The 16,680-nt window shown below is 34.9% G+C and overlaps 3 protein-coding genes across 5 annotated transcripts in view; 2 read left to right on the plus strand and 1 right to left on the minus strand.

Moving 5' to 3' along the window:
• The window catches only part of ak5 (adenylate kinase 5), a 210,901-nt gene extending 198,257 nt beyond the window's left edge, over positions 1–12,644 (minus strand). The window contains 3 exon segments of the mRNA NM_001100084.1: positions 9,991–10,158; positions 10,525–10,711; positions 12,585–12,644. Of these exon segments, the coding sequence (NP_001093554.1) occupies positions 9,991–10,158; positions 10,525–10,711; positions 12,585–12,644 (415 nt within the window).
• The window catches only part of zzz3 (zinc finger, ZZ-type containing 3), a 675,084-nt gene that overhangs the window by 263,421 nt on the left and 394,983 nt on the right, over positions 1–16,680 (plus strand). The window lies entirely within an intron of this gene.
• Positions 14,949–16,680, plus strand: part of pigk (phosphatidylinositol glycan anchor biosynthesis, class K) — a 70,689-nt gene continuing 68,957 nt past the window's right edge. For 2 of the 3 annotated variants that reach the window (XR_015477678.1, XM_087239215.1), the window contains exon 1: positions 14,949–15,091. Coding sequence is in view for 2 of the 3 variants with exons in the window: in XM_087239215.1 (XP_087095341.1) it covers positions 15,008–15,091 (84 nt within the window). In the remaining variant the exon portion in view is untranslated. 3 annotated transcript variants of the gene reach the window in all.

Consider the following 16,680-nt stretch of genomic DNA (forward strand, 5'->3'; position numbering starts at 1 on the left):
TAAATTTGACGTTATTCTCTCCTCTGGCTGCCGTCATCAATCTCACACTATTTTGTCATTTTTCTGAAAGTCTTAATAACACCATCAAAGAGTTTTTCTTTTATTATTTTTAGCAAATAGGTTGTAAAAAAATACTCCCATTCTGCCCATCTGTAACACCTTCCGCTACTGAGAAACCCGGAAATGTGAAAAGGGTCTATGGAGAGAAAGAATGGCTGTTTTCACAAAAGAGAGCTGTTTTTTGTTTTTTTAAACAATAAGGGCCCTATCATACACCCGGCGTAATGTGGCGCAAGGCGCAGCCGCACGGCGCAATACTTGTTTGCTAGTTTCAGTTTGGCGCAAGAGTCGTTCTTTAAATAGTCGTTCTTTAAACGCTCTTTAAATAGCAAATGCATTTGTGCTCATATGTGCGCCCATAGGCGTTCTGGTATAAAAAGGAAGGCGTTCTGAAGCGCACTGCTGGCGCGTTGCTATTTTGAATAGTTGTAATGGATTTTTCATTAGACCAAAACAAACCCGGTCTAAACTCCAGCGCAGAGTTGCGCCTCGCTTACACACTGCTTAATAGCCTACACACAAGATGTAAAGCAATACGCAAATATCTTTACATATGAAAAAAATAAAATATTAAGGATAGGCCTATATATAGAATATAATAAGAATATATATATATAGGATATAAATATAAAGGATTAAAATATTACAAAACATATTACTTTCTAGCCTACATAAATATGAAAAATCACTGCTTTTATGTCTTCTTCATCTCAAGAGGCTTTTTCAGTTCATTCATAACAATTTGCTTTTGTATAATTTTATTATTATTAGCAGTATTAATTATTATATCCATATTTATATTAGTTTTATTAAAAACAAGCTTAGATTTGCCCACCTGCAGGTTTTAGACCATGAGGGGCACAGCATATGTTTTAGGATATAACTCAGGTTTTTGAACACACTTCGTTATTATTGTTCATTTATTCGTTTGCTGGAAATTAGAACTGAATTTAGAAATAGTTTTGGAACAAATATTTGCGCTTAACAAATGCAATTGTTTATAGGCTAATTGATGTCTGTGCATAAAGGTTTCCCTATCCACGAGAGCGAAAGTGAAAGTAGATCGATAATCTCTCATTCTTGCGCAGTAGATGCTCTGTTTAACAGTTTTCTGTTAAAAAAACTGTTAACTGTTAACTTTTTGCTTGTGAAATGCTCAGTTTTTCCACTTCCACTTACTTTACGTCCTGTAAATAGCAAATGCGCTTATGGCGTGACGCAGCTGGCTATTAAAGGCAATGGGAGATGAGACTCTGATGGGTTTATTCTCAAAACACACCTATAACTCATTAAGAAAATAAACTCAACCCTTTTAGACCATGCACCACGGCGCAAAGCGGATTTTCCCGTCCTTAAATTAGCAAATATGGATTCCTGAAAGCGTTTGCGCCCTGCGCTTTCCGTTTTGCGCATGGACCGTCAAAATAGAGCCCTAAACCTCTTATGCTGTGTTCACACCAGACGCGGAACGCGCGGATAAATCGCGCTATTCGCACGTTAATAGCCGCGTGAACATTTGAGTTTACTCGCTTTATACGCGCGTCAAACACCGTTTCATTCGCGTGTCAAATTCACATCAGAACAGACGCGGATTCGCGTGATTGGCAGGGCTTCTGTCTGCCCGAAGACTCTGGCTTCATAGCTAAATGGCTAACATAGATTTTATGAAGAAAATAACAGTGTTTATGTGCTTTATGAAGACTGAAAAACAGCGTCAATACGTTTAGGGTCGTGTCTGAGTCCACTACATTCTTTCAGAGGTGCATCCAGCTCTGTGAGCTCATAAACTCCTCCAGAAACTTAACCTGGATGACGGAGGCTTTCAGCGGTGCTTCTGACTGAGCCAAGCCGAGTTTGATGAACTGTTGTGAAGGCTGGAGGATTTCCCTCGGAACACCGACAACAGGTTCTACATCACAATCACGCCCCCACAAGAGCAAGCTTCTGATTGGTTAACGCGGCGCAAATGTACGCTGAAGTTCAGATTTTCAAAATCGAGAGATTCGCGCGAAACGCTCGTTAAGCGCGTCAAACGCGCAAAACGCTCAATTTGCCCTGCGCCATTCGCGCAATTTGCGCCATTCGCGCGTATCGCGCCGCAGGATGTCTATTCGCACGTTTGCATTGACTTAACATGTAAATCACTCGCACTTGTCAACGGCATTATGACGACACAGATCACTCTGCCTATTCATGCCAGAGTCCTGCAGAAAAAAGTGATTGATAGGTGGTAATTTGTGTGTAACGTATCTTTATTTATTTATGATTTGGTTTTGGGTAAAAAAAAAAAGAGCATGCAGGTCACGTAGTTTAAACGGTAGGCTACAAATAATTAATTTGTTATGAACGAATGAATTATTCATAAATAATAAATTTCCCTCCGCCTACAACGACGATGCCATCGTCCATCATGGTGTTTTACATTACACATCGTACGATGCCAAGTTGGTCGACATCGCCCAACCCTATAGCAGAGCTGCTACGTTCTGGACTAACTATAAGCAATGAAGAGTCAACTGATCCAATCCAACACATAAAGCATTAATATAGTCTAGAAAAAATGTAATAAAAATATGAATTACTTTTTTAAAGTATTTGCACTGCAGGTAGGGCTTAACCTTTTACCAACAGGCTAAGCTGGAGACACTGGCTTTTGCAAGAGAACTGATCTGCTTATCAGATGTCGAAAATCACATCAAGACATGATCATAAATTACTAAGAGCATCAGCTCAAGCACTTAAATCTCCAAGACCACCAAACACAACAACCTCAGGCTTATTTTAGATAAAGAAAGCTCTGATCAGACAACTGTGTTCATGTAATGACTGAACTGATACTTTGTCATTTGTTTTGGTGAGAAAATAGATTTGTACAATGTCTGCTGAACAAGAAAAGACAAGATACTTTATTCGCTGATAATACACCCTGAGAGGAAACATGTACAAAGAAAACAGCATGGAGCCCAATATGGACCCTTGGGGAACGCCAAAAAGGAGGTTTGTCTGTTGAATACAATTGAAACCATTTGACAGCTATGCTCTAAATTCTGACAACACTGTTCAAGTCTGGATAAAAGAATAGATAGGTTGACTGCATCAAGACCAACCAAATCCAAATGCACCTGAGTCAACAGCTAGAAGAAGATCACTTGCAGTATAACTATTAAAAGAGCAGTTCAGTACTGTATGGCTTAATTGTTTTCATCAATACTAAACTCATCTAAAAATTATTGACTTAAAAAAACTATTCTCTTAATAACTTCTAATGAAAAAGTTTACAAATAGGTCTACAATTAGATAAAAATGAAGGATCTAGATTATATTTCTTAAAAGATGTAGCGCAATAACATGTTTAAAACCAACCCAGGCTCATTCTGAAAACATTCCTCCATAAAAATTTCTGAAGAGCAGAGGCCACTGCGTACGCTTTTTGAGATCTCAAATTTCTCTCGCAAGTGGCATTCGCACCTGCTTTTTTTCACATTAGTTCACTAGAGGCTGCTGTTGACTGACTGACTGACTAAATGACTGACTGACAGACAGATTGACTGACCTACCATCCTCCTGGCCTAAACCCAACCAATAGTGTTTTCAAAAGCACTAAAAGACAAAATGCATCCATGCGCACTTCTGGCTACATAATTTGCAATCTCCGGATATGTATATAGGGCTATGTTTTCAGAATGAGCCTGTGTTGTTTAAAACAGCTGAGAGTGAAAACAAAGGAAAACATATTTACTGCATTTACCTGTATTTAGGGACTATGGTAATTCAAAATTCAGGGGAAAAATAGGCTGATTAAACAAATTTAATTTCAAACTTACCTAAAATTGCATTTATTAACAAACAAACAAACAACCAAACATATGAACTGTTGCTGTGTCTCATTTCAGAGGCTGCATCCTCTGAAGGATGCAGACTTCAAAGATAAGTCCTCCGAAGTCCACACAAGCTAAGCCGAGCATTTTGAAATGGGACAATCTAGCCTACAGAGGACAGATCTTGTCACCGAGCAACCGTAACAGCTGTCGTTAATAAGTGGGAATGAAATTTCTTAGTTTTTTTTTTTCAAAGTGATTTTAAAACTCATCGATCTGAATGCAAAACAAGGTTTACAAAAGCTTTAAATACACTTACTGGCCGCTTTATTAGTTACACCTTACTAGAATCGGGTTGGACCCCCTTTTGCCTTCAGATCTGCCTTAATCCTTCATGGCATAGATTCAACAAGATACTGGAAATATTCCTCGGAGATTTTGGTCCATATTGACATGATAGCATCACTCAGTTCCTGCAGATTTGTCAGCTGCACATCCATGAATCAAATCTCCTGTTCCACCACATCCCAAAGGTGCTCTATTGGATTGAGCTCTGATGACTGTGGAGGCCATTTGAGTGAAGTGAACTCATTGTCATGTTTAAGAAACCAGTCTGAGATGATGCGCACTTTATGACATGGTGCGCTATCCTGCTGTAGCCATCAGCAGACGGGTACACTGTGGTTATAAATGGATAGACATGGTCAGCAACAGTACTCAGATAGGCTGTGGGGTTGACATGATGCTCAATTGGTACTAATGGGCCCGAAACATGCTAAGAAAATATACCCCATACCATTACACCACCACCACCAGCCTGAAACATTGATATAAGGCAGGATGCTTTCATGTTAATGACGCCAAATTCTGACCCTACCATCCAAATGTCTACGCAGAAATCAAGACTCATTAGACCAAGCAACGTTTCTCCAATCTTCTATTGTTAAATTTTGGTGAGCCTGAAGGAACTGTAGCCTCAGTTTCCTGTTCTTATTTGACAGGAGAGCCACCCGGTGTGGTCTTCTGCTGCTGTAGCCCATCTGCCTCTAGGTTGGACATGTTGTGTGTTCAGCGATGCTCTTCTGCATACCTCGACTGTAACGAGTGGTTATTTGAGTTACTGTTGCTTATTTATCAGGTCTAACCAGCCTGGCCATTCTCCTCTGACCTCTGGCATCAACAAGGCATTTGCGCCCACAGAGCTGCCACTCGCTGGATATTTTCTCTTTTTCGGATAATTCTCTATAATCCCTGGAGTGTGTGGTGAAAAAAAATGGTTTGAACTGCTGCAGATCATCTTGTTGCCATGTTATGGCTGTTTAGAAATTTGCGTTAACAAGCAGTTGGTCAGGTGTACCTAATAAAGTGGCCATTGATTGTAAATTTCCTTTGATCCATACATGTACACATAATAATGTAAACTGTATATAAAATTACTTTTTAATGGGACGTCAGACTCTTTTTGTTTTTTAACACGTGTTTCAAAATCCAGAAAAAATACAACCTAAATCATACATTTAATCCAGAGTTTTCTTGTAGAAACATCCTGTGCGCAATGAATCTTAGGATGTTCGAGGCTGCGGAGGGTCTACTGGTTGTATACTTCATTACCTGGGAAATAAAGGATGCATTTTGAAGAAGCCTTCGAATTTTTTTTTTTAAATGAGACCTTCGTCACACCGCGATAATGCAGTGCCCTTCAAATGCATCCTTGGAAGGACACAGCCTCTAAAATGAGACACAGCTTATGTGTGTTGAATTATTTTGTAATATCATTGTCAACTAGACAGCAGCAAATTTAATATGTAAGTAAATTATATGAAAATGTTGATTATTAATTATTTTAGATCTTCTCTTTATGCATAAACAACAACATTAGTTTATAAAAAAAATGAGTATTTACTTTCATTGTAAAAATTCTGGGTTCCATACGATTCCTTTATGGTGTCCCAAAACAAATCATATCAGTTTACTTAATTGTTTTCACATATTATGACGATTGAACATAAAAAAATTAAGTCGCACCAAAACAATCTCAAGAATTATGTTGATTTTTAAAAAAGTAGTTTGAACAAAAAAGCAAAAACCAATTATTTTGAGAGTTCCTTTTACACATTTTCTGTGCAGTACAGAAAATCTAAACATTAGACTATCATCAACAGCTGTAACCATTCTGACAGAAAATACGATTATTCTGACCTGAGCTGATATACTGAATCAACCAACTCACATCTTTTTTTTTCTTCTCCATGTTAATATTAAAGTCAACTGATGCTGCTTGGCATTTCATCTCTATCTGAAACCATTTCAACCGCAATACCTGCTCATTAGAGCCTTCACCAAGTTATTTTTAGAACAGGCATGTAAAGTTGTAAAGGATGCGAGCAATTTCTCTGTGCTCTGCTCAGTCATGTGGCGATGATGGCGTATAGTTGATTCATTCATTCATTTTCCTTCAGCCTAATCTCTTTTCAGAGGTCGCTACAAAGGAATGAACCAACTATTCTGGCAAATGTTTTACACAGCGGATGTCCTTCCAGCCACAACCCAGTATTGGGAAACACCCATACACTCTCGCACTCATACACACAATCATACACTATGGACAATTAAGTTTATTCAATTCACCTACTGTATAGCGCATGTCTCTGGAATGTGAGAAAAACCGGAGCACGCAGGGAAAGCCAATATGTCAACAAAGGGAGAACATGCAAACTCTAACTGATGCCAACAGGTCCAGCCGGGACTCAAACCAGTGACCTTTTTGCTGTAAGGTGATAGTGCTAACCACTGAGCCACCATGCCACCTGACATTTAGTTAAAAAAAGTGGAGAGACATAATCAGGATTTTGAAAAGTGTGGAGTGATGTGTTCCTCCTGTCTCCTGTGAGTTACGCTCATGACCAAATACACAATGCTTAATCCAACAGTCCTAAAACATATTTAAGTAATCTTACAGTTAAAGTCTGAATTATTAGCCCCCCTGAATTATTAGCGCCCCTGTTTATTTTTTTCCCCAATTTCTCTTTAATGGAGGGAAGATTGTTTCAGTACATAAGCATAATAGTTTTAAAAAACTGTTTCTAATAACTGATTTATTACTTTGCCATGATGACAGTAAATAATATTTTACTAGATATTTTTCAGGACACTTCTATACAGCTTAAAGTGACATTTAAAGGCTTAACTAGGTTAATAAGGTGAACTAGGCAGTTTAGGGTAATTAGGCAAGTTATTGGGTCCCACTTTATATTAAGTGTCCTTAACTACTATGTACTTACATCCAAAAATAAATACAATGTACTTACTGTGTTTATAATGTATTTGAGAACACTTGTGGTGCTTTTGAGTTGGGATAGAGGTTGGGTTATGGACAGGTTTGGTGGCATGGGTAGGTTTAAGGGTGGGTTAAGGTGTAAGGGATGGTCAACAGTGTATTTACAAATGTAATTACAAAAGTTAATTACAGATGTAATTACATACATGTATTTAATCAAGCATAAGTACACAGTAAATACATGTATTTACTCAATAAGTACATTGTAGCAAATTATTAGTTCTTATGTAAGTACATATTAGTTAAGGCCACTTAATATAAAGTGGGACCAGTTATTGTATAATGATGGTTTGTTATGTACACTATAGGAAAAAAAAATTGCTTAAAGGGGCTAATAATTTTGTGGCAAAAGTGTTTTTTTACGAAATTAAAAACTGTTTTTATTCTAGCCGAAATAAAACAAATAAGACTTTTTCCAGAAGAAAAAATATTATCAGACATACTGTGAAAATGTCCTTGCTCTTTTAAACATCATTTGGGAAATATTTAAAAAAGAAGAAAAAATTAAAAAGGGGGCTAATAATTCTGACTTCAACTGTAAGTGTAGGGGCATTTGCGGGGTGCAACTGTTTATGTAAAGATGAAAGAGTGTAATTGGCAAAGATTATTAAAAGACACTGATAAATATATGAAAGACTCAGACCAGCAGTTCTGTCCATAAAATACTGTACTTCAGAAAAATGTTGCATAATGTTAAAGATGGGATTATATTTTCTGAGTCACAGGGAAAACCAGGAGAACAATGGAGAAGCCTCTGGCTATTGCTAGCCACATGGTGAGTGTGTTCAAAAGAACAGCATTTAAAAACAGAAATGTATTTTAAATGATAATAAATCTTAAACTGGTCACACTTTACAATAAGGTTCATTAGTTAGTGTTAATTAATGCAGTTACTAACATGAACAAACAATGAACAATACATTTACTACAGTATTTGTTCATGTTAGTTAATAAAAAAAACAGTAGTTAATTGTTAGTTTGTTAACTCATGGTGCATTAACTAATGTTAACAAGCATGGACTTGGATGTTAATAATCCATTAGTAAATGTTCAAATATGATTAATAAATGCTGTACATGTGTTGTTCATGATTAGTAAATGCATTAACTAATGAACCTTATTGTAAAGTGTTACCTTTACTGTCATTTTTGATCAATAATTGCATCCTTGCTACATAAGAATACTGAATGATCTCAAAATTGTATTATTCAAATCTTTTTAGATACCATAATCAGGTGTATTGTAAGCAGGGCTGCATGATAATAGAAAATATGCACTAAGCAATTTTGCTGTTGAGAATTGCGATATCAATATTTTTTGCGATAACGTTTCCCAGATCATGATCCAGTATCATGTATGCTTTTGAGTAAAACATTTCAATAGTCTTATCAAACTTGTTTTTTAAATGAAATAAAAAATCATTAAAAAAAGTAACTCATTGACTACAGCTGCTGCTAAAATCTCCCAACCCAGGCTCATTCTGAAAACGTACCGCTATTTACATTTCCTGAGAGCACCAAATACATCCCAGGTGCTAAATTTTTTTGCGGTTTTTGTTTTCACAAATCCACCAGAGGCCGCTGTGTACGCTTTTAAGATCTCAAATTTCTCTCGCGAGTGCCATCCACTCCTGCTCTTCCCACATAAATCCACCAGAGGCCGCTGTGTACGCTTTTAAGATCTCAAATTTCTCTCGCGAGTGCCATCCACTCCTGCTCTTCTCACATAAATCCACCAGAGGCCGCTGTGTACGCTTTTAAGATCTCAAATTTCTCTCGCGAGTGCCATCCACTCCTGCTCTTCTCACATAAATCCACCAGAGGCCGCTGTGTACGCTTTTAAGATCTCAAATTTCTCTCGCGAGTGCCATTTACTCCTGCTCTTCTCACATAAATCCAACAGAGGCCGCTGTTGACTGACTGACTGACTGACTGATCGATCAATTGACCCACCGATAGTGTTTTCAAAAGCACTGATTGACCCCCTCACCCACTTTTCTAAACCCAACTGAGTTTAAAAAGCAATCCAGAAAACGAAAAGCCCTCGCCTGATTTTTACCACGTTTTTATATTTTACCACATTCTCACCCTGTTATTTACTTGTTTATTTTATTTCATGGCTTCTGTTTTTGTCTTACCCGATTTCTGGAACCGTTCTTTGCTAGAATTGAACCCCGCTGTCATGATCAACTCCTCTCTAAGTCTGATGACGTACATGGCGAGCTACTAGACAAACTGGTAACAGCTGAAAAGTCGTTCATACGGAGGTAAGCAGTCAGCTGGTAATGCGTCATACCGCTCAGTAGCGTTCGTTTTAAAGTTTGTTTGTTCTTAATTCGTGATCTCCAGAAATATATATAGCGGTACATTTTCAGAATGAGCATATGTTGAAATCTCTATGTTTATTGCACAAAGCAATCATCAGGACCCAGAAGTATTGCCTTATTTTGTATAATTATTTTCTATTTCTTTTTTGTTGTTGTTAACTTGTATTTAATGAATACCCTAGTTTAAAGAGACTGTAGGGGAGGGGGTGGCGGTATTTAAATTGATATATGTGATTATATTGTTATTTCAGCCTGTATGCTTTGTTAAAAAATAATAATAAAAAATTATTTATTGTACTTCTCTGCAATATAACTATTGCATATTAAATTACCGCAATTATGATCCTTTCTTGATATATTGTGCAGCCCTAATTGTATGTACACAAAAAGACAGCCTGTTTATCTCCATATGCCTAGTATTTGATCACACACACAATCTTTGGACTTACCTATAATGAGGATGACTTTGGGTCTGGGTCGAGATGGGTCAAAAACTTCATATTCCTCTATGAGCTCTGCTGTCTCAGACAAATCTGAGTCACTCTCGATGGAAAACTGATTGATGGGTGGGAGGCGCTCATACCGCCGATAAGGAAAGTTGGGACTGTCAGGGAGAACTGCATGGAAGAATGCAAACAATTAGTCCTGACTATAAATAATACCACAGAAATGTCACAGGAAATCCTGATATTGGGTTATTATTGGAGGAATAGGCTTTATTTAGATTATTTATTACTGTTGAGGGACTTTGCATTGATTTGCATTTTGGCTTTGCCCTAAGGTGGGTAGAACAACGTTACCCAGTACAAAGACGGGAAAACCCCTGCCGATGGTTGTAATGCTCCAACACCAGATACTAAATAATGAGTCTACTGTTCGCTTTACAGCTGCACAACAGTTTGTGGCCAGTTCTAGTTTGCATGAATTTTGGCATCGCCTACAACTTGGAGCTGCTTCAGGTGATGACAACACCTCCTACTCACCATTTCGGAAAAAGGATCGGCGTGACTGTCCACCATTGAGAGGCGGTAATGACTTTTTCTCCTGCCCGACGAACGTGTCCCACCGGACTTTGTCAGTCCCACCAAGATCCCTCACTTTCTTAAGGCATGTCTCTAGATATTCTAAAGGGTCATCTGGGCGGTAGTACATCAGACCAGTCAGCAGACTCTGTGAAACAGGGTCAGTTCAGAGAAATGCTTACCATCAGACATAGTTTTGGTCATTACAGTAATTTGCTTTGACTTTGTTTCAATGTTTGATCTGCTCCTTATTCTTTCTATACATGTGTAAGTGTGTGTGTGTGTTTTAAAATGATTAAATGCATTTTTACAATAATAATAAATCAAAAAAAATTTCAGAATTAACTACATTTCACTATATTCACTACATTTAAATTAGAAACTATTATTTTAAATTCTAATACTGTTTCAAAATACGTTTGCTTTTTGTTGAATTTAAGACAAAATAAATAATGCAGCCTTGATCAGCAAAACACACTTATTTTTTTGTACAAATTGGCACAAATATTTGTAATTATACTGCATTTATAATTAAAAATTACAAGATATAATAAGTATAGGGCTAATTATAAAGTAGAAATACCATACATAATAATTCAGCTGTGAAAGGGAAGCATTTTGAAGTGTGACGCAGTTTAAGACAAAATAAAAATCTAAGTTTTAAAGAATAATTATAATGCATGACAGTTTATGACTATTTTGGCACTCACAGAACATTTAAAAAATAAAAATGATTTATTTTTTAAGAATATTTACAATTAACCAGTACGAAAATAAAGAATTATTCATTCATTCATTTTCTTTTCAGCTTAGTCACTTTATTAATCTGGGGTTGCCACAGCAGAATAAACCATCAACTCATCCAGTATTTGTTTTACGCAGCGGATGCGCTTCCAGCCGCAACCCGACAATGGGAAACACCTATGCACTCTTGCATTCACTCTTGAAGTCTTTGGACTGTGGGGGAAACCGGAGCACCGCACGAACACAGGGAGAACATGCAAACTCCACACAAAAATGCCAACTGACCCAGCCGAGACTCGAACCAGCGACCTTCTTGCTGTGAGGCGTTCGTGCTTCCCATTGTGTCAATAATGAGATATTTGTTGCAAAAGATCCAAAGAAAATCGGCACACTGCCACTTTAGCTTTCAAAAAGTCTTTAATGTCACATTTTATTTGTGACATTAAAGACTTTTTAAAAGCTAAAGTGGCAGTGTGCCGATTTTCTTTGGATCTTCTGCTACAAATGTTTGTTTTTGATTGAGTACCTGCCTTTGAGATTTTCTAGATGTGCGCACATTTCCGTCAATAATGAAATATTTCAATAAAATGTCACAGCTGAATATACATATTACAAATAGCCTGCATATGTTTAAAACCTAAGTATTAAATATTAATATACTTTATATTTTCAAATAAATATCCTATAATGCAAATCACCGAAATCATACAGGATGGTCAGAAATAAAGTTTTACTACACTCTAGAAATCGGGAAAAAAAATCGCAAACAGGATAGAACAAACTGTTTTCACTCTGGAATTAGTGTATAAGGCTATTGTTCATTAAACAATAGTAAAATAATAAAAGGTCACTGTCAAATTTAGCAGAAACCAGCTATTACATAAGCAGCTATAACCTGTTATTTCCTACAAGACCTGACTTTGATCAGCGTGACAGCACGCCTACCGTGTAAACAACGAAGGACGACGAGTTTCATAATTCCAGGCACGATTTTATGAGAGTAAAACGCACATACTAAGCGAATTATGTTTGATAAAACGCAACGTAACAACGAGCAGCCTTAAACATTTTAATAACCACAACTTAAAAAGGCGTTTCAATTCAACAATGCAAGATTTCTGATTCAGAAATCCGGCTGCAATAGGCTATATCAGCAAATAAATATTTGTCTATGTCATAATATTATGCAAATATTATCTTTGCTCATTACTAACGGCTATGTCTGAGGTGTTTCGTTTTTTTTAACCAAAAGCAAAAGTTCACAGACAAGAGCTCACCTCAAAGAGTTGAGGTATCTCCCTTCTGGAGAGATATTCCTTTGCATCGTTGGTGTTCATGTCTTCCTCGGGAAAAGTCTCGTCACTGATTGTAGAAACTGAACGCTCTGTTGCAGGTTTCACGTTGTCGCGACTCCTCCAAGCCCTACTAAAGTGAATGGATAAATACAGCTACACTTTCAGTATATCGTTGTGCATGTTAGCTGGCAGTGCCGACCTCTCCCTCCTGCTCAGTATCTCACTTCAGTGTTTAAAACCGCCAACTCAAGGCGATACACCTGCGCGCTGATGGAGGGAGCGACTGTGTGTTTGATGCGACTGTGTTGGATGCGAGTCCTGCTGATGCGCGCCTTTCAGAGGAGGAAACTAGAACACTTATTTGAGATTTGCTTGTTATATTTTTATTTTATTATAATTTTTTTATTTAATTTATTTATATTTTATTTTATTAAAAATATTTAGTTTTTTGTTTGTTTTATTTTTTATTTGACTTTTTATTTCAATTAGTTTTGATTAAATAATTTTATTTTATTTTTGTTTGTTTTATTTTAACTTTATTATTTTTATTATATTTGAATTTATTTATTTTGATTTAATTTATATTTATTATTTATTTAGTTTTTTGTATTTACATTTTTGTTTTATTTTTTATTTAATTATTTTTTTAATTTAATAAAAATATTTTTTTATTTTATTTTTTATTTTTTAATTATTTAATTAATTTATTTTTTTTTCATCACCAAATCAGGGATCAAACTCTCCGTCTCCTGCTGTTCAGCGTTTGTCACGTTTCACGCTTTGGCTGTTCTTGTTATGTTTTGTTTGGCCCATGTTCATTTTAAAGGGTTTTTATTTTGTTCTAGGTTTATTTTGTATGTACAGACGATGCTTTGTTTGTAATACACAAATGTCCTCCTGTAAGTTTACTGTTATTTGTGACGTCACCAAATAAATGAAAAACACTGATCGTTAAAAAAAACAACACTTTATTGAGAGTTGTTGTAATTAAATGTTGATGCTGATAATAATAATAATAATAATAATAATAATAATAATAATAATAATAATAATTACCATGCAGTTAGAAAACAACTCTAAAAACTTTAACATTTCATTGCATAATACATATATATTTATATACAAAGTTTACCCTATTATACCAATGGAATATTATTTATTATTTTTAAACGTTTGTATATTTGTAATATTTAATATATATATATAATATATATATATATATATATATATATATATATATATATATATATATATATATATATATATATATATATATATATACAAGCATTATATAATAAACATTTGATTTAACATATAAAATAATCTAAACTCATATGCATACTTTATTGAGAGTTGTGATGAAATCACTTAAAGCTAGGTGTTTACAAATGATGATAATAATATTAAATAATAAAAATAAATATTATTATTATTATTATTATCATAATTAATTGTTGTGTTGTTATTATATTACTATGAATTATATAAGATGAAATTGTTGTGTTGTGGTGGTATAATAATAATAATAATAACCACAACAACAACAACAACAACAAAAACAACAACAACAACAATAACAATAAGAATGATAAAACTAATAATAATAATAATAATTATGATGAATGAACCGCCAACTTATCCAGCAGGTTTTTACGCAGCGGATGCCCTACCAGTCCCAACCCATCTCTGGGAAACAACCATACACAATCATTTATACTCATACACTACAGAAAATTCTAGCCTACCCAATTCACCTGTACCACATGTCTTTGGACTGTGGGGAAAACAGGAGCACCCGTAGGAAACCCACGCGAATGGAGGGAGAACATGCAAACTCCACACAGAAATGCCAACTGACCCAGCTGAGGCTCGAACCAGCGACCTTTTTGCTGTCAGACGACAGCACTACCTACTGCGCCACTGCATCGCCCATAATAATAATAATAATAATAATAATAATAATAATAATAATAATAATAATAATAATAATAATAATAATAATAATAATAATAATAATAATAATAATAATAATAATAATAATAATAATCAGTAAATAAACACTACAAAATGATTTCTGGAGTTTATACATATATATATATATATATATATATATATATATATATATATATATATATATATATATATATATATATATATATATATATATATATATATATATTTATATATATATATATATATATATATATATATATATATATATATATATATGCAATATACATTAATTTTACAGATTAATTATTTTGTTCATTACTGACTTTTTAAAATATTTGAATAGAGACAAACCTTTTACATTGAAGTTAGGACTTTTACTCAAACCGGAAGTTTAGCGCTTCCTGGTTGTCATTGCAAATCTACACTGTCACTTGTACCGGTGACGAACGATAATGGATTATTCCAATTTATTTACAGTGTATTCATGCCTTCTTCTGTTTGTTTCCATACCATGCGCATACAGCAATTATGTTGAGGTGAGTGTCTTTATTCACAGCTGTTAGAAGAGCTGATATAAACACACTGAGTGCGTGAGCGCGAGCAGTGAAGCTATCGACACTAATATCCAACCTCTGCATAAATGTTTCTTTTATAATAATATATTATTTTATTTCGATTGTTGATTCGGATTTAATTCAAACATACACTGACCTTAGATAGTTAGATCGTAGCTAGTTTACAATACATTGCTATTATGTCGTCTAGATTGTTATTAACACCATGTCTTGGCATAATAGACATCAATTATTTACGAATTACTTTAGTCAAATTGTTTAGATGGTAACCAAGCTCTTTTTGTTACATAACACATGCAATATTTTCGCTATTTTGTCTCAATAACGTTGTGCATTTTAAATATTCAAAGTGTATATTTTCAAAAGCTTGCTTGGTTATAGTGTACAGTATGAAAACGAATTACTTTTAATATTAACCAAATATTTTGTAACATTTTCGGATAATTGTGAATTGCAAATAACACAGAATGATATGTCTGAAAACAATACATTTAGTACACACACAGAGAGATCTGTCTGTCAATCAGTCAATCTATCTATCTATCTATCTATCTATCTATCTATCTATCTATCTATCTATCTATCTATCTATCTATCTACATCAGGGGATTTCACGCCCAAAATGTAATGAAAACTTTAAAAATGTATCAAATAGTACTATATTTGCATCATGCAGTATCTTACAAGACATCCTATTTATTTAGAAGGTTTAAATTGTTTTTGTTCATCCGTCATGCTACAATGATTATGTAGGCTTTAACGTGTTCAGCCTTTCAGTATAGGCCTTCAGTAAAGTAGAACAAGTTTGATCTCATAAAATAATCCCCCAAACAGCTGTCAAAATTGTCCAAAACAAAACACTTCATTCTGTCACTAATTTTGATATATTCATCACAATGGAAAATATTTTTGTTTTTAAAATATTTTTAAGTGATACATGCAATGATTACATAAAAAATAAAAAATGCAAATAATAGCAATCACTAATTTTTGAAATCACTTTCAACAATTGCAAAAAGAGACGGAAAGGGCAAAAGCACAGCTCCATCTGGCAGAGGAACAACTGACTTTGACCAAACTGCAGCAAACCAAGGCCAGACTTGAGATCCGCCTTCTAAAGGCTACGCTCAGACAAGCTGGTCTCTCAACATCAGACGAGGAAGACTGAAATTATTGTGAAGTTTTTGACATTAAGTCTTTTTTTATTCAATACATCTATATTTGACTTGTTATAATTGTAATTTTTTAAAGTGATCCAAATCCTACAAAAAAGGTCTGAAAAACCCAAACTAAAGGTTTGATCTGGACCAAAACCAAGATTAGATTACGTGATCTAATCCAATTATGTAATTAGTTTTTTCTTATTAAAAAAAAAAAAAAAAACATTTTTAAGATTTGATCAAATCCCTTTAATCAAATCCCTTTGATCAAATCCTGGTGGATTACTTTTGAAAAACCGGGCCCACCCCTGGACACCCCTGATCTACATGTACTTATTGCTAAGTGGTTCAGTTGTACACTATTAACTGTGTAACTGCAGGGCTCAACAA

The sequence above is a fragment of the Danio rerio genome, chromosome 2 (assembly GCF_052040795.2).
Source record: "Danio rerio strain M-AB ecotype USA chromosome 2, GRCz13ab, whole genome shotgun sequence".
Classification (NCBI taxonomy): Eukaryota; Metazoa; Chordata; class Actinopteri; order Cypriniformes; family Danionidae; genus Danio; species Danio rerio.